A 19,418-nucleotide genomic window follows, 5' to 3' on the forward strand; every position below is an offset into this window, starting at 1 on the left:
TGTGAAAATGTTTTAACAAGCAATGACTGAAACTCGAGATCCATGTTAAAACTAAGATGATGTAAGTGTTTGTGATAGAGCATTGTGGTTTAACCATTTAAAGGGATATTAACTGCTTTGGTGAGATCATTTGAATATATTAAGAAATAAATTCATCAAAAAAAAAATGAAACATTTCCAATATTCTACTAGCTTAAACCAACAACTGTCGATACCCCCTCCCCCCCCCCCCCGCTAAATAATAAATAATACACCTTCAATTGTTGACATTTGTTTTTCGTAATTGACAAATTCTGACGAATTGGTTACTTTTGTACATAAATATCATCAAGAGCTTGTGTCTACCATGGTCTGGTAGATAGAGGTGCCCGACTGTATACAAATTGGAATTATATGGACTAAAAGTTTGATGCAAAAATAATTATTAAAAGTGTACATTTGATATAGGTCGATGATAATGTTTTCATTTTTTATTTTAATACATTATCCTGTTAACTCATCAGAATGTAAAAGAAACAAAACGAAACATATAAATTGTGTACAGATAAAAAATATTTACCTTTATGTGTTTTTAATTAATAGCTACATGGTAACTAATTTCAAATTAAAAAAAAAAGTTTTTATCTGTACACAAACTACATATGTTGTTTTTGTTCATAATAAGTCAAATCAGTTAAACATCATTATTGATGAAATTTAAAATATATTTTTTTTGCATCAACCCGTGTTGAATGTGTACCTTGTATATGTGCAATGAAACATGCCACACCGTCGCTTTTAAAGTTTGTTCATTTAAAACCAATTTATATACTAAACAGAAGCAATGTGTGCATCTGTAAGTTTTATCAGGACATACGCGAACACTAGTTTATCTCGCACTCGTAAAATAGCATTTAAGTGTAGTAAACAAATACTATGTGGACTTTGATCTGTGTTAAAAAAGTTCACCTGTTTTAACAATTTACTTCACCAAAGAATCATTTTGGTAATATTATTTGCTTTATCCGAAAATGTAAATAAAAAGATGGAGTATTAGATGGACTTGACGTTAAACCTTACAGTGTGAATTTATAAAACACATTCTATCATTGATCAGCAGGACATGGTTACCGATGTCGAGTCTTTGCAGCACTACAATGTTAAAGCGTGGCTACAAATTTATATTTATAGGACTAGGAGTGGTATGCTTTATTGTATATTTTCATCTTTATATGCGAGCAGAGGCTGTTCCGCGTAGGCTGGACATGTTGCCGCGGACGGACAGACGGGCCGTTGTAATTGATCCAGCGGTAAAGCTACTGCTTTATTGGAAGCCATTTAATGGAGATGGGTTTTTAAAACCAGAACAGAACTGTTTGAAATCGTGTCCAGTGAAATGTAACATAACAGATGACAAAAACATGTTCTATGAAGCTGATTTAATCAATTACCACTTGACGGATTTATGGCCGGACAACTGGCACATCGATACAACAAAGACGATTGAATTTCCGGCATATCGCCGAAAGGAACAGATATGGGTGCTAACTAACCAAGAGCCTCCTTCAAACTTGTTTGGAAATATCCGGGTTTTTAATAAACTGTTTAACTGGACTATGTGGTACCGAACTGATTCAGTGGTTCCTTTCCAGTATGGTTGGTCTGTTGCTTTGACTGAAGATGAGTCGTCAAGTTCAACAAAAGATTTGAAAAGACGTAATTTCTACCGAGAGAAAAGTAGAAACATTACTGGTAGGATTAGTAACTGTGGGGACGCCTCGAGGAGATACAGACTGGTTCACAAAATGCAACAACATCTAGATATCGATATGTATGGCGGATGTTACTCCAAAAAATGCTATCATGAAAACTGCAACCAACCTTTAGAAGAATACCGATTCTACCTAGCCTTTGAGAACTCACTGTGCACTGATTATGTCACTGAAAAATACTGGGATGCTATAAGTAGGGATCAAATTCCAATTGTTAACTGGGATTATCAGCATGTGCAAAATGTAGTTATTTCTAATTCTTTTATCAGCGTCCATGACTTTGGAGACATCAAGTCTTTCGTTGACTACTTAGAACAGGTGATGACAAATGAAACTCTTTACAATAGTTATTTCGACTGGCGGCGCCACTTCCGGGTTGAGCGGCGCTGCTCTAGTTGCCTGCTGTGCCAGCACCTGTACGCAGATACCTCGAGACGGGTTGTGGCCGACCTTGAAGGCTGGGTACGCGCGGACATATGTCCCAAAGTACAGGTACGTGTGTGCTAGATACCGACCGAATTGTCCATAGTTATTAGAGTCCATGATATATAGTATAAACGCTCCAAGGTCACGACGTTACTTATACCGAATTGTCCACGGGCTTAACGGTCCATTGGCCAATTAATTTCAACCATGGACATCATAATTAATTCATTGCTTCAGTTGTTCTTGGTCAATTGATTTCTGAATGGCAATCGATTTGGCATTTCAGGAGTTGAATAAGCTGGTGTTGGATATCGATCGACGACTCTTCGAGTGGGGAATATGATCCACTAATGTCAAAAGTCTCTGGACTTGGCTTTCTGCTGAAATATCGTCCAATGTAGACGTTAACCAACTATGAACGGGTGGATGCTCCAATTGATCCCACCATTTGCGACTGTTCTGTGATTTCCGTATTGGTTCGGGAAATGACATTTGAAGTAATGCACCAGTAATACCCCGGATTTTGGAATGTGTTGATTTATAACATCTATATACTGTTTTCTAACTTAAGATATTCTTCCTGGAAAGCTTAATTTCCACAGTAAACAATTCATTTTAGAAGCCAAAATAGTTTATGATAACAATAAAAAATCTTTGAATGGAATACTGTTTACAATACCTGGTTGTCTATTTGCAATATGGTGCAGATGTACTTATTACTTCCGAGGTACATTAGTATAAAGGGATGGTGGCATAAAACATTTATGACTTGGTGCATGTGTTTAACATGCACATCAAATTCAGAGAAGATCAAAGATATATGACGATCTTGGAATTATGTCGAAATCGATCGTTTACGATTGAGTTAGTCAATAATCGATCGTATAATCACTGGATCGATGTTTTTCTACCAGGTTATTAATCTTAAAAATAGGAAAAATATATTGGAACAGCAATATACGTTATTTAGTATTCAGCTTATAACCTCAAGCTGACATACAATTGAATTAAAGCACGTTTCCGAACCGTTCATTTCGATTACATCATTAATTATTAATCGAAATGATCTAACTGTAATTTTCGGTGATCGATTATATCTTTTGATAGATTTTCAAAACATGGAAGATCATCAGATTTCGAAGAACTGAATTCCGAGATTGAGTGTGATTATAGTTATTGTCGGTACGGTGAATATGCAATGAGTTATTGGCTGTAAATACGCGTATTGTGGAATTGTGTTTGAATGGCTTAGTGTGTTGACAATGTAAATATTGAAGAAACATTAGCCCTTACTTCAAGTGTCTGATCAAACAGAATACTTCATGTATATGAGCTCATCGTATGTATTATGTAACCGCAAACAATTTATGTACACTCGCATGTTTGATCTTGTGTTATATGAATGCCATCGAAAATGAATATTATTTCCTTTTAGACAGTCCAAGATATCATAATCTACGAAAAAAATCTTTAAAACCATACTTTTGCCATTGGCCAACAAAACAAAAGTTTATTACCCCTTTGTCCTCAGACAGCGAAAAAACCTATGCACAATGTTTGTAAATATTTATATCATGCATCTTTGAAACTATCATGAACTTAATTACAAAATATTAATGTATGTTAAGAATTTGATACTATGATTTATAGTATACTTCTCTATTCTCACTTTCCGTCACAGTGTAAATATAATAAGCACAGTTTTATTTTGAACTTTTCAGGTAGTTCATTATTGAATGAAGCTTCCAAATTAATACCTTATACTTCCTGAATTGTTTGCACTGAGATACACAGAAAATGGGGTTTTGTAAGGGGTGAAATCCAGGCAATAAACATTGTATGCCTGATTTTTCTTGAAAAGGTATGATAACCTACTTAAAAGATTGTTCCCAAAAAATAATGTTAAACATGATTTGAAGTAATTCTGAGTGCAAACTTTTATAACATTATGCTAATGGAGTTTCTGATTTTCGATTTTCCCTATTAGGGAAGTTTGCATTCAGAATTTCTTCAGTTGTACAGTTTTAGGTTTCAACACGTTTGTTTAATTTATAGTCATCTGCTAAAAAATTGACAAACTAAACATTTTACAATATACTTATTTAGTAAAAAATATTGTTTACTTTCACTTTCCATTTTTGTTTACTTAACATAGGTATTTGTCATTTTAGTGTCGTTTTAAGCGGATATTGGCATATTGTCCACCTATTGACATTTTATCGACCTAGCTTTATGCGCGACGCAGCCATTTAGGATTTAATCTTGAACTATGTACGTGAAGTTAGCGGCCTAGCGGCGTGAAGTTAGCGGCCTAGCGGCCTAGCGGCGTGAAGTTAGCGACCTGGCGGCCTAGCGGCGTGAAGTTGGCGGCCTAGAGGCGTGAAGTTAGCGGCCTGGCGGCCTAGCGGCGTGAAGTTGGCGGCCTGGCGGCCTAATTATTTTTTCTATTTCCAAGCAATTGTTAATGCGGTTTTTTTTTAAAAAAAAACAATGATAAATCAAGGTTTTTTATTCATATAGTTACATAGCGGCCTTAAATTGTTATCTATTCAGAATATTTTTCTTTACCTTTTATTCTAAAACAATTTTAAATTAACTGTTTTATGCACAAATTATCACAATGAAGCGTTTTTCAACTTTTTTTCAAAAAAGTCGATCAGGTCGGCATAGCGGCGTGAAATAGGCGGCCTAGCGGCCTAGCGGCCTAAATTGAATCCTATTTCAAAGCATGTATACATGCATTTTCTTCTAAAACAATGACATTTTAACTGTTTTTATGCACAAATTAACACATTGAAGCGATTATCAACAGTTTTTTTTCCAAAAACGTCGATAAAGCAGTCAGCTAATTCAAAGCATTAAACATGCCTGTTCTTTTAAAACAATGATGTATTTACTGTTTTTATGCACAAATTATCACTCTGAAGCGTTTTTCATTTTTTTTTCCAAAAAAGTCGATCGAGCACTTCAGCGGCCTAGCGGCATGAAGTTAGCGGCCTGGCGGCCTAGCGGCCTAGCGGCCTAAAATGGTTTCCTATTTCAAAGTATGTATACATGCATTTTCTTCTAAAACAATGACATATTAACTGTTTGAATGCACAAATTAACACTTTGAATCAATTAGCGATAATCAACATATTTTTTTCGAAAAAAGTCAATTGAGCAGTCAGCTATTTCAAAGCATTAAACATGCCTGATCTTCTTAATAAATGATATGTTTACTGTTTATATGCACAAATTATCACTCTGAAGCGTTTTTCAACTTTTTTTCAAAAAAGTCGATCGAGCACTTCAGCGGCCTAGCGGCGTGAAGTTAGCGGCCTGGTGGCCTAGCGGCCTAGCGGCCTAAAATGGTATCCTATTTCAAAGCATGTATACATGCATTTTCTTCTAAAACAATGATATATAAACTGTTTTTATGCACAAATTAACACTTTAAAGCTATTAGCGATTATCAACAGTCTTTTTTTTAAGAGCGTCGATTAAGCAGTCAGCTATTTCAAAGCATTAAACATGCCTGATCTTCTAAAACAATGATATATTTACTGTTTTATGCACAAATTATCACTCTGAAGCGTTTTTCATTTTTTTTTTTTCAAAAAAGTTGATCGAGCACTTCAGCGGCCTAGCGGCGTAAAGTTAGTGGCCTGGCGGCCTAGCGGCCTAGCGGCCTAAAATGGTTTCCCTTTTCAAAGCATGTATACATGCATTTTCTTCTTAAACAATGACATATTAACTGTTTTTATGCACAAATTAACACTTTGAAGCTATAAGCGATTATCAACAGTTTTTTTCAAAAGCGTCGATAAAGCAGTTAGCTATTTCAAAGCATTAAACATGCCTGTTCTTCTAAAACAATGATGTATTTACTGTTTTATGCACAAATTATGCTTTATGTAATAACGCTTTTTGTATCAGTATGGCAAATTGCGTTGAATTAATCTTCAGTATGAACCTTTAAAAAAAAACACATTAAATCACACACTCATTTTTTAAATATATATTTTTAACATCTGACTTAACTAAACGGTAGGGTCGGCACCTTTTTCGTAGGAAGGGTCGGGGTCCCCGAACCATATATTCTATATAGGCCTAAGGTGTTTTCTGTTAAGCGTTAACTATCGACGTTATTAACTATTTTATAAAGGAATTGTAATCGTTTCTATTTAATAGTATGTGTGTACTAAAGTTCTCTGAAAAGGTTGTTAAATAGTCTTGCTTTCGAAAACATATTAAGTAATTGTTTGATAACATGAAGAGAATTCATAATGATTTAGAATGGGCGGAGTGGGCGTATCGAATGAGTCTTTCTTAATCATCAAGATGTTATGTTATCTAACAGGCTTAAAATACAACCTCATTGGCTCTACCGGATAATTGGCAGTGGGCGAACTTTAAACACGCGCGAAAATTAAAATTCTAATGATTAAGTCTAATAATTAATGGTTGCCTATCTGCAATATCATTGACTGAAAATGTAGGTTGTATTCTAAATGATCTTAATCCCGAAACAAATTATTCACCTTCGTTGTACAGTCAAAACAAAATATCTAAGTAAATTCATAAACGAAGCATTTCTTTAAAGAAATTCTGTGATAGATAATACGATCAAGTCTATATAGTAATATACGACATTAGCCGCCCAAAATCTCTCTTACCCTGGTATTTCAGATATGTAGCATTAACATTTTATTTAGATATTTACCATTTGTGTAAAATAATAATATCTATTATGTTTTTATTTGTCTTTATCTTGTTATCTGCCATGTATCATTGTGACCATAATAATACTTATTTGGCATATCATGTTTTGTCAAGAAACTGTTATTTCCATGTTTACGACAATAAAGAACTCTTAATGTCTGTCTGTCTGTCTGCCTGCCTGCCTGCCTGCCTGCCTGCCTGTCTGTCTGTCTGTCTGTTATTGCAAGAAATAGGAGATCAGTATTGACACACGTTGCAAGATACATTATCCATTTAGCCTGAAATGAAGTACCTGTGCTTTTATAAAATATAAGGGTATACAGTCGAAACCCGTTCGCTCGATATCGCTTGGCTCGATTCCCTCGTTGGCTCGAACTGGATGTAAAGGACCGATTATTTTGCAATGAAATTAAGAAATGAAAAAAAATAAATAACTGCTTATTTATTAGATATAAACAACATAAAGATATAGTCCTTCAAAATGGACATCATTACTGGTTTCTTCCCAGGAAATGGATTCGAGAGTGATTACATATGTTTTTACCTTTAAATACAATCGATCCAAAAAAAAGTATAAATTAACAAAGACTTAAATTATTTTATCGTTATTTATTGTGAACAGTGTAATGGTGCACGTGTTTAATTTATTTTAATTCATTAAATTTATGTACGCCAATACCATTCAGCTATTTATTGGCAGTGCTCCAAAACATCGCTATATTTTGACTGATCAGTATGATCTAAAAACGATGTATAGCTTATCGGATTACTGGATTTGCATAACTAATCTGGAGAGTGAATGGTGCATGGATATAAGATCAAATGAGGATGAATATTGAATACCATCCCTTCAAACGACTGATAAAGTAGAAAATAATCATATGAAAATATTTCAACAATGACTGAAACTCGACATCCGTGCATAAACCAAAATGTTATCAGTGTTTGTGATAGATGATTGTGATTCAATCATTTAAAGCTGCGCTCTCACAGATTGAACGTTTTGACAACTTTTTTTTTATTTTTTGTCTTGGAACGAGCCAATTTTTGCGAAAATCCATGGAAACCAGTTATATAAGACTGCTGACAAAACATTAGATCGCAGATATTTAAAATAAAAAAATGATGTTTTATGCATTTTTCTTAAACCGTTAGTAACAATCTAAGCCATAAAACATTAATTTTCGAACGGAAATATGAAAATCTGCGAACTGATCTTGTGTCAGCAATCTTTTATCATTGGTTTGCAGATATTTACGCAAAAATTTGCTCTTTCAAAGACAAAAAATAAAAAAAGTTGTCAAAATGTTATATCTGTGAGAGTCCAGCTTTAAAGCGATAATATCTGCTTTGGAGAGATCATTTAACTATATTTAGGAATGAGTTCATAAACGACAGATAAAAACATTAATACCCTTCTTAACTAGCAAAATCTGTCGATAACAATTCAACCCCTGCACAAAATTAGAAAATTAGCGTTTCGTTGTTGACAAAAAAAAAATGTTTTTTAATTTTTGTATTTTCTCAATATTACTGTGCCAGGTAAGTTTTTATCAAAATATGAATTTCATGTCTTATCTTATAACGTTGATATATTTTCTAAAAAAATCAATGATAGATATTACGAAGTGCTTCAAATGTCGGAGGTGGGTATAGCTGGTAGCGCATCATATGTCGGAGGTGGGTATAGCTGGTAGCGCATAACATGTCGGAGGTGGGTATTGCTGGTAGTGCATAACAAGTCGGAGGTGGGTATAGCTGGAAGTGCATCACATGTCGTAGATGGGTATAGCTGGTAGTGCATCATATGTCGTAGGTGGGTAGAGCTGGTAGTGCATAACATGTCGGAGGTGGGTATAGCTGGTAGTGCATAACATGTCGGAGGTGGGTATAGCTGGTAGTGCTTCAAATGTCGGAGGTGGGTATAGCTGGTAGCGCATCATATGTCGGTGGTGGGTATAGCTGGTAGCGCATCATATGTCGGAGGTGGGTATAGCTGGTAGTGCATAACATGTCGGAGATGGGTATAGCTGGTAGTGCATAACATGTCGGAGGTGGGTATAGCTGATAGTGCATAGCATGTCGGAGGTGGGTATAGTTAGTAGTGCATAACATGTCGGAGATGGGTATAGCTGGTAGTTCATAACATGTCTGAGGTGGGTATAGCTGGTAGTGCATAACATGTCGGAGGTGGGTATAGTTGGTAGTGCTTAGCATGTCGGAGGTGGGTATAGCTGGTAGTGCATAACATGTCGGAGGTCGGTATAGCTGGTAGTGCATAATATGTCGGAGATGGGTATAGCTGGTAGTGCATAACTGGTCGGAGGTTTGGTAAAGCTGGTAGTGCATAACATGTCGGTGGTGGGTATAGCTGGTAGTGCATAACATGTCGGAGGTGGGTATAGCTAGTAGTGCATAACATGTCGGAGGTGTGTATAGCTAGTAGTGCATAACATGTCGGAGGTGGGTATAGCTGGTAGTGCATAACATGTCGGAGGTGGGTATAGCTAGTAGTGCATAACATGTCGGAGGTGTGTATAGCTACTAGTGCATAACATGTCGGAGATGGGTATAGCTGGTAGAGCATAACATGTCGGTGGTGGGTATAGCTGGTAGTGCATAACAGGTCGGAGGTTTGGTAAAGCTGGTAGTGCATAACATGTCGGTGGTGGGTATAGCTGGTAGTGCATAACATGTCGGAGGTGGGTATAGCTAGTAGTGCATAACATGTCGGAGGTGTGTATAGCTAGTAGTGCATAACATGTCGGAGGTGGGTATAGCTGGTAGTGCATAACATGTCGGAGGTGGGTATAGCTAGTAGTGCATAGCATGTCGGAGGTGGGTATAGCTGGTAGTGCATAACATGTCGGAGATGGGTATAGCTGGTAGTGCATAACATGTCGGAGGTGGGTATAGCTGATAGTGCATAGCATGTATGAGGTGGGTATAGCTAGTAGTGCATAACATGTCGGAGGTGTGTATAGCTAGTAGTGCATAACATGTCGGAGGTGGGTATAGCTAGTAGTGCATCATATGTCGAAGGTGGGTATAGCTAGTAGTGCATAACATGTCGGAGATGGGTATAGCTGGTAGTGCATAACATGTCGGAGGTGGGTATAGCTGATAGTGCATAGCATGTCGGAGGTGGGTATAGCTAGTAGTGCATAACATGTCGGAGGTGGGTATTGCTGGTAGTGCATCACAAGTCGGAGATGGCTATAGCTGGTAGTGCATCACATGTCGGAGGTGGGTATAGCTAGTAGTGCATAACATGTCGGAGGTGGGTATAGCTGATAGTGCATAACATGTCGGAGGTGGGTATAGCTGGTAGCGCATAGCATGTCGGAGGTGGGTATAGCTGATAGTGCATAGCATGTCGGAGGTGGGTATATCTAGTAGTGCATAACATGTCGGAGGTGGGTATAGCTGATAGTGCATAACATGTCGGAGGTGGGCATAGCTGGTAGTGCATAACATGTCGGAGGTGTGTATAGCTAGTAGTGCATAACATGTCGGAGGTGTGTATAGCTAGTAGAGCATAACATGTCGGAGGTGGGTATAGCTAGTAGTGCATCATATGTCGAAGGTGGGTATAGCTAGTAGTGCATAACATGTCGGAGATGGGTATACCTAGTAGTGCATAACATGTCGGAGGTGTGTATAGCTAGTAGTGCATAAAATGTCGGAGGTGTGTATAGCTAGAAGTGCATCATATGTCGAAGGTAGGTACAGCTAGTAGTGCATAACATGTCGGAGGTGGGTATAGCTGGTAGTGCATAACATGTCGGAGGTGGGTATAGCTAGTAGTGCATCATATGTCGAAGGTGGGTATAGCTAGTAGTGCATAACATGTCGGAGATGGGTATAGCTGGTAGTGCATAACATGTCGGAGGTGGGTATAGCTGATAGTGCATAGCATGTCGGAGGTGGGTATAGTTAGTAGTGCATAACATGTCGGAGATGGGTATAGCTGGTAGTTCATAACATGTCGGAGGTGGGTATAGCTGGTAGTGCATAGCATGTCGGAGGTGGGTATAGTTAGTAGTGCATAACATGTCGGAGATGGGTATAGCTGGTAGTGCATAACATGTCGGAGGTGGGTATAGTTGGTAGTGCTTAGCATGTCGGAGGTGGGTATAGTTAGTAGTGCATAACATGTCGGAGATGGGTATAGCTGGTAGTGCATAACATGTCGGAGGTGGGTATAGTTGGTAGTGCTTAGCATGTCGTAGGTGGGTATAGCTAGTAGTGCATAACATGTCGGAGATGGGTATAGCTGGTAGTGCATAACATGTCGGAGGTGGGTATAGCTGATAGTGCATAGCATGTCGGAGGTGGGTATAGTTAGTAGTGCATAACATGTCGGAGATGGGTATAGCTGGTAGTGCATAACATGTCGGAGGTAAGTATAGCTGGTAGTGCATAACATGTCGGAGGTGGGTAGAGCTGGTAGTGCATAACATGTCGGAGGTGGGTATAGTTGGTAGTGCTTAGCATGTCGGAGATGGGTATAGCTGGTAGTGCATAACATGTCTGAGGTGGGTATAGCTGGTAGTGCATAACATGTCGGAGATGGGTATAGCTGGTAGTGCATAACATGTCGGAGGTGGGTATAGCTGGTAGTGCATAACATGTCGGAGATGGGTATAGCTGGTAGTGCATAACTGGTCGGAGGTTGGTATAGCTGATAGTGCATAACATGTCGGTGGTGGGTATAGCTGATAGTGCATAACATGTCGTAGGTGGGTATAGCTGGTAGTGCATAACATGTCGGAGGTGGGTATAGCTAGTAGTGCATCATATGTCGAAGGTGGTTATAGCTAGAAGTGCATAACATGTCGGAGGTTAGTGCATAGCATGTCGGAGGTGGGTATAGCTGGTAGTACATAACATGTCGGAGGTTATTGCATAGCATGTCGGAGGTGGGTATAGCTTGAAGTGCATAACATGTCGGAGGTGGGTATAGCTTGTAGTGCATAACATGTCGGAGATGGGTATAGCTGGTAGTGCATAACATGTCGGAGATGGGTATAGCTTGTAGTGCATAACATGTCGGAGGTGGGTATAGCTGGTAGTGCATAACATGTCGGAGATGGGTATAGCTGGTAGTGCATCACATGTCGGAGGTGGGTATAGCTGGTAGTGCATAACATGTCGGAGGTGGGTATTGCTGGTAGTGCATCACAAGTCGGAGATGGCTATAGCTGGTAGTGCATCACATGTCGGAGATGGGTATAGCTAGTAGTGCATAACATGTCGGAGGTGGGTATAGCTGATAGTGCATAACATGTCGGAGGTGGGTATAGCTGGTAGCGCATAGCATGTCGGAGGTGGGTATAGCTGATAGTGAATAGCATGTCGGAGGTGGGTATATCTAGTAGTGCATAACATGTCGGAGGTGGGTATAGCTGATAGTGCATAACATGTCGGAGGTGGGCATAGCTGGTAGTGCATAACATGTCGGAGGTGTGTATAGCTAGTAGTGCATAACATGTCGGAGGTGTGTATAGCTAGTAGAGCATAACATGTCGGAGGTGGGTATAGCTAGTAGTGCATCATATGTCGAAGGTGGGTATAGCTAGTAGTGCATAACATGTCGGAGATGGGTATAGCTAGTAGTGCATAACATGTCGGAGGTGTGTATAGCTAGTAGTGCATAAAATGTCGGAGGTGTGTATAGCTAGAAGTGCATCATATGTCGAAGGTAGGTACAGCTAGTAGTGCATAACATGTCGGAGATGGGTATAGCTGGTAGTGCATAACATGTCGGAGGTGGGTATAGCTAGTAGTGCATCATATGTCGAAGGTGGGTATAGCTAGTAGTGCATAACATGTCGGAGATGGGTATAGCTGGTAGTGCATAACATGTCGGAGGTGGGTATAGCTGATAGTGCATAGCATGTCGGAGGTGGGTATAGTTAGTAGTGCATAACATGTCGGAGATGGGTATAGCTGGTAGTGCATAACATGTCGGAGGTGGGTATAGCTGGTAGTGCATAGCATGTCGGAGGTGGGTATAGTTAGTAGTGCATAACATGTCGGAGATGGGTATAGCTGGTAGTGCATAACATGTCGGAGGTGGGTATAGTTGGTAGTGCTTAGCATGTCGGAGGTGGGTATAGTTAGTAGTGCATAACATGTCGGAGATGGGTATAGCTGGTAGTGCATAACATGTCGGAGGTGGGTATAGTTGGTAGTGCTTAGCATGTCGTAGGTGGGTATAGCTAGTAGTGCATAACATGTCGGAGATGGGTATAGCTGGTAGTGCATAACATGTCGGAGGTGGGTATAGCTGATAGTGCATAGCATGTCGGAGGTGGGTATAGTTAGTAGTGCATAACACGTCGGAGATGGGTATAGCTGGTAGTGCATAACATGTCGGAGGTAAGTATAGCTGGTAGTGCATAACATGTCGGAGGTGGGTAGAGCTGGTAGTGCATAACATGTCGGAGGTGGGTATAGTTGGTAGTGCTTAGCATGTCGGAGATGGGTATAGCTGGTAGTGCATAACATGTCTGAGGTGGGTATAGCTGGTAGTGCATAACATGTCGGAGATGGGTATAGCTGGTAGTGCATAACATGTCGGAGGTGGGTATAGCTGGTAGTGCATAACATGTCGGAGATGGGTATAGCTGGTAGTGCATAACTGGTCGGAGGTTGGTATAGCTGGTAGTGCATAACATGTCGGTGGTGGGTATAGCTGGTAGTGCATAACAGGTCGGAGGTTTGGTAAAGCTGGTAGTGCATAACATGTCGGTGGTGGGTATAGCTGGTAGTGCATAACAGGTCGGAGGTGGGTATAGCTAGTAGTGCATAACATGTCGGAGGTGTGTATAGCTAGTAGTGCATAACATGTCGGAGGTGGGTATAGCTGGTAGTGCATAACATGTCGGAGGTGGGTATAGCTAGTAGTGCATAGCATGTCGGAGGTGGGTATAGCTGGTAGTGCATAACATGTCGGAGATGGGTATAGCTGGTAGTGCATAACATGTCGGAGGTGGGTATAGCTGATAGTGCATAGCATGTATGAGGTGGGTAAAGCTAGTAGTGCATAACATGTCGGAGGTGTGTATAGCTAGTAGTGCATAACATGTCGGAGGTGGGTATAGCTAGTAGTGCATCATATGTCGAAGGTGGGTATAGCTAGTAGTGCATAACATGTCGGAGATGGGTATAGCTGGTAGTGCATAACATGTCGGAGGTGGGTATAGCTGATAGTGCATAACATGTCGGAGGTGGGTATAGCTAGTAGTGCATCATATGTCGAAGGTGGGTATAGCTAGTAGTGCATAACATGTCGGAGGTGGGTATAGCTGATAGTGCATAACATGTCGGAGGTGGGTATAGCTGATAGTGCATAGCATGTCGGAGGTGGGTATAGCTAGTAGTGCATAACATGTCGGAGGTGGGTATAGCTGGTAGTGCATAACATGTCTGAGGTGGGTATAGCTGATAGTGCATAACATGTCGGAGGTGGGTATAGCTGATAGTGCATAGCATGTCGGAGGTGGGTATAGCTAGTAGTGCATCATATGTCGAAGGTGGGTATAGCTAGTAGTGCATAACATGTTTGAGATGGGTATAGCTGGTAGTGCATAACATGTCGGAGGTGGGTATAGCTGATAGTGCATAGCATGTCGGAGGTGGGTATAGCTAGTAGTGCATAACATGTCGGAGGTGGGTATAGCTGATAGTGCATAACATGTCGTAGGTGGGTATAGCTGGTAGTGCATAACATGTCGGAGGTGGGTATAGCTAGTAGTGCATCATATGTCGAAGGTGGTTATAGCTAGAAGTGCATAACATGTCGGAGGTTAGTGCATAGCATGTCGGAGGTGGGTATAGCTGGTTGTACATAACATGTCGGAGGTTATTGCATAGCATGTCGGAGGTGGGTATAGCTTGAAGTGCATAACATGTCGGAGGTGGGTATAGCTTGTAGTGCATAACATGTCGGAGATGGGTATAGCTGGTAGTGCATAACATGTCGGAGATGGGTATAGCTTGTAGTGCATAACATGTCGGAGGTGGGTATAGCTGGTAGTGCATAACATGTCGGAGATGGGTATAGCTGGTAGTGCATCACATGTCGGAGGTGGGTATAGCTGGTAGTGCATAACATGTCGGAGGTGGGTATAGCTAGTAGTGCATAACATGTCGGAGGTGGGTATTGCTGGTAGTGCATCACATGTCGGAGATGGGTATAGCTGGTAGTGCATCACATGTCGGAGGTGGGTATAGCTAGTAGTGCATAACCTATCGGAGGTGGGTATAGCTGATAGTGCATAACATGTCGGAGGTGGGTATAGCTGGTAGTGCATAGCATGTCGGAGGTGGGTATAGCTGATAGTGCATAGCATGTCGGAGGTGGGTATAGCTAGTAGTGCATAACATGTCGGAAGTGGGTATAGCTGATAGTGCATAACATGTCGGAGGTGGGTATAGCTGGTAGTGCATAACATGTCGGAGGTGTGTATAGCTAGTAGTGCATAACATGTCGGAGGTGGGTATAGCTAGTAGTGCATAACATGTCGGTGGTGGGTATAGCTGGTAGTGCATAACTGGCGGAGGTGGGTATAGCTGGTAGTGCATAACATGTCGGAGGTGGGTATAGCTGATAGTGCATAGCATGTCGGAGGTGTGTATAGCTAATAGTGCATAACATGTCGGAGGTGGGTATAGCTGGTAGTGCATAACATGTCGGAGGTGGGTATAGCTGGTAGTGCTTCAAATGTCGGAGGTGGGTATAGCTGGTAGCGCATCATATGTCGGTGGTGGGTATAGCTGGTAGCGCATCATATGTCGGAGGTGGGTATAGCTGGTAGTGCATAACATGTCGGAGGTGGGTATAGCTGATAGTGCATAGCATGTCGGAGGTTGGTATAGCTGGTAGTGCATAACATGTCTGCATAACATGTCGGAGGTGGGTATATCTGGTAGTGCATAACAGGTCGGAGGTTGGTATAGCTGGTAGTGCATAACATGTCGGAGGTGAGTATAGCTGGTAGTGCATAACATGTCCGAGGTTGGTATAGCTGGTAGTGCATAACATGTCGGAGGTGGGTATAGCTTGTAGTGCATAACATGTCGGAGGTGGGTATAGCTGCTAACGTATAACATGCCGGAGGTGAGTATAGCTGGTAGTGCATCACATGTCGGTGATAAGTATAGCTGGTAGCGCATCACATGTCGGTGGTAAGTATAGATGGTAGCGCATCACATGTCGGAGGTGGGTATAGCTGGTAGTGCATAACATGTCGGAGGTGGGTTCAGCTGGTAGCGCATAGCATGTCGCAAGTGAGTATAGCTGGAAGTGCATCACATGTCGGTGGTAAGTATAGCTGGTAGCGCATCACATGTCGGAGATGGATATAGCTGGTCGCGCTTCACATGTCGGAGGTGTGTATTGCTGGTAGCGCATCATATGTCTGTTTGAGCTGAGCTGGCATTGCAGGATATGTCGGAGGTGGGTTCAGCTGGTAACGCATAGCATGTCGGAGAAGGGTCGACATTTTATTCTATACACACTCAAGCACTGACCTCTGGAATCTATACAGCCTCATTGAAATGTCGTAAAATATATAAACCTTCTTTTATCCACATTTTTTGGTTTTCAGGTAATTATTAAGACAAAAGATGACAAATTTAAATACAATAATTACTTTGCACAGATATAAGCATGTATTTCTCACTGTTCGATCGACATTTGAATCTATACAGCTACACCGTAGGACGGACAGTTGTCTCTTTTCAGCTCTAAAGTAGAACAAACATTGGACTCTATACAACTTCAAATAAAGACAGACATAGGAATCGATGCATATTCAAATTCGAAAGACCTTGCACTAAATAAAGCCTTAAATTGGAAAAAAAACATTGGACTCCATACAGCTTCAGATTTGGACAGAGCTTGGAATCTATACAGCCTCAATTTTAAACAAACATTGGACTCTATACAGCCCGAACTTTAGACAAACATTGGAATCTATACAGCTTCAGCTAGGCACAGACATTAGAATCTATACAGCCTCAAGTGAGAACAAACATTGGACTCTATACAGCCCCAACTTTAGAAAACATTGGACTGTATACAGCCTCAACTTTAGAAAAACATTGGACTGTATACAGCCTCTACTTTAGACAAACATTGGAATCTATACAGCCCCAACTTTAGACAAACATTGGACTCTATACAGCTTCAAATTAAGACAATCATTGGACTCTATACAGCTTCAACTAGGGACAGACATTAGAATCTATACAGCCTCAACTTAAGACAAACATGGGAGTCTATATATCCTCAGTTTGGAACAAACATTAGAATCTATACAGCTTCAACTAGGGACAGACATTAGAACCTATACAGCCTCAACTTTAGACAAACATTGGAATCTATACAGCTTCAAGTTGAGACATACATTAGATTCTATACATCCTCAACTCAAGACAAACATTGGAATCTAATAACCTCAACTTAAGACAAACATTGGAATCTAATAACCTCAACTTAAGACAAACATTGGAATCTAATAACCTCAACTTAAGACAAACATTGGAATCTATAGAGCCTCAACTTAAGACAAACATTGGAATCTATACAACCTCAATTTGGAACAAACATTAGAATCCATACGGTTTTAACTGGGGACAATGATTGGAATCTATGCAGCCTCAATTTGGAACAAACATTAGAATCTATACAGCTTCAAGTAGGGAAATACATTAAAATCTATACAGCCTCAACTTTGGACAAACATTGGAATCTATACGTCCTCAATTTAAGACAAACATTGGAATCAAAACAGCTTCAAGTTGGGACATACATTGGAATCTATACAGCCTCAATTTCGAACAAACATTAGAATCTATACGGCTTCAACTAGGTACAAACATTGGAATCTATACAGCCTCAATTTGGAACAAATATTAGAATCTATACAGCTTCAAGTAGGGAAATACATTAGAATCTATACAGCCTCTACTTTGGACAAACATTGGAATCTATACATCCTCAACTTAAGACAAACATACGAATATACACAGCCTTCAAGTTGGGACATGCATTAGAATATATACAGCCTCAACTTAAGACAAACATTGGAATCTATACAGCTTCAAGCTTGGACAAACATTGGAATCTATACAGCCTCAAGTTGGGACAAACTTTGGAGTCTATACAGTCTCAGTATCGTATTATACATATACAGCTTTTAAAAACTATTTAACAACAGCTTTGGCTTTAATCTGTTTAATTGATCATATATAATGTATTATATAACATGAGGTACAATGAATGTAGTAATTACATGCGGGAAAAGCCTTAGATTAGTTTGTAAGAAAAATGCTTAGTGTTGAGTTCTCTGTAGCCACACTATATGTATATGCATGTAATTTGATACCAGGACTTCCGGAATATATACTATCATGAATATAAGCTATTGGACAGTCATCTGGTGTTCCTAAGAATATCTAATCCCCAAACATATCACTAAGATCACATAACACTTGTAAGCACTGTTGCACAGTGGAAGTACTAGGACAAATAATTAATTAAATGAGACAAGAATAGAAGACAATACTTATCAGCCTGAGCCTTGTTAGGAAAACAGAATAGTTTCTAAGAGGTGATCTGAATATAAAGAACACATTTTACAACAAAGAATATATCTTGTTTTATCCTGAAGGCTGGGAATGGACATGTACCCTATGACACGGATACAATATAATCAAAATAACAACACGTTTAAATTTGTTAAAAAAAGTTTGAAAATATACAAAAGCTAATAAATGAAGAGTATAATAAATACAGTTTAAAATTGTTAAACTAAAATAACACATTTGTTCTTGGTTCGTACAGAAAAATGAGGAGAATGAAGGTACACATAGTGTCAACATAAATACATACTATCCCCAAATAAGAAAATGTTGTGAAAAAGGTTGATTACTCACCACTTAACCTCCAAAAATGGTTACAAGACAAATTTCAAGTATGTGGATGAAAAAATAGAACAAATCCAAGTTAACTAAATACTCTGACGTATAAGGCATAGTAGGGATTATTTACCTAACGAGTATAAATATGTAGATACCATTAAATTAGGCAACTATTTCTATCACAAAACTGTTTGTGATTAACTATGAAAATTAACGAACTTGCCTACATAAGTAATGGTAAGAAGTGCATTTAGCTGAGAACAAATTAAATTTGTAAAGACCCAAGTCTGCTTTGTCTGGATTTATCTTATCTTGCACAGTCAAAGAATATGTTTTCCATATCCATGTTTAATGAAATATTATAACTATCAATAAATATTATTACTATTAATATAGATATTGTAGTGCATACTTGTAGTGTAAGCTATCGTAAATCATGTTCAAATAACAAAGGAAACACATCCAGATTGTCAACTGTAGTGTGAACTTCATTATTTCTTTACTTTTTATGTGTAGAGAACCTTTCATTCTGTTCTTTGCCTGGAAAAATAAATAAGATATAAATTAAAATCATCCCGATTTATTAAAGACCAGCAGTTAGCA

General features: G+C 39.4%; 1 protein-coding gene across 1 annotated transcript; it reads left to right on the forward strand.

Annotated features, from left to right (window-relative positions):
- Positions 1-777: 777 nt before the first annotated feature.
- Positions 778-6,959, forward strand: LOC128227604 (alpha-(1,3)-fucosyltransferase C-like). Its single transcript, XM_052938297.1, has 2 exons — positions 778-2,243; positions 2,464-6,959. The coding sequence occupies exons 1-2, from the start codon at positions 1,113-1,115 to the stop codon at positions 2,518-2,520; spliced, it is 1,188 nt and encodes a 395-aa protein (XP_052794257.1). The 5' UTR covers positions 778-1,112; the 3' UTR covers positions 2,521-6,959.
- The last annotated feature ends 12,459 nt before the right edge of the window (positions 6,960-19,418 follow it).

This window comes from Mya arenaria, chromosome 3 (assembly GCF_026914265.1).
Source record: "Mya arenaria isolate MELC-2E11 chromosome 3, ASM2691426v1".
NCBI classification, from domain to species: domain Eukaryota; kingdom Metazoa; phylum Mollusca; class Bivalvia; order Myida; family Myidae; genus Mya; species Mya arenaria.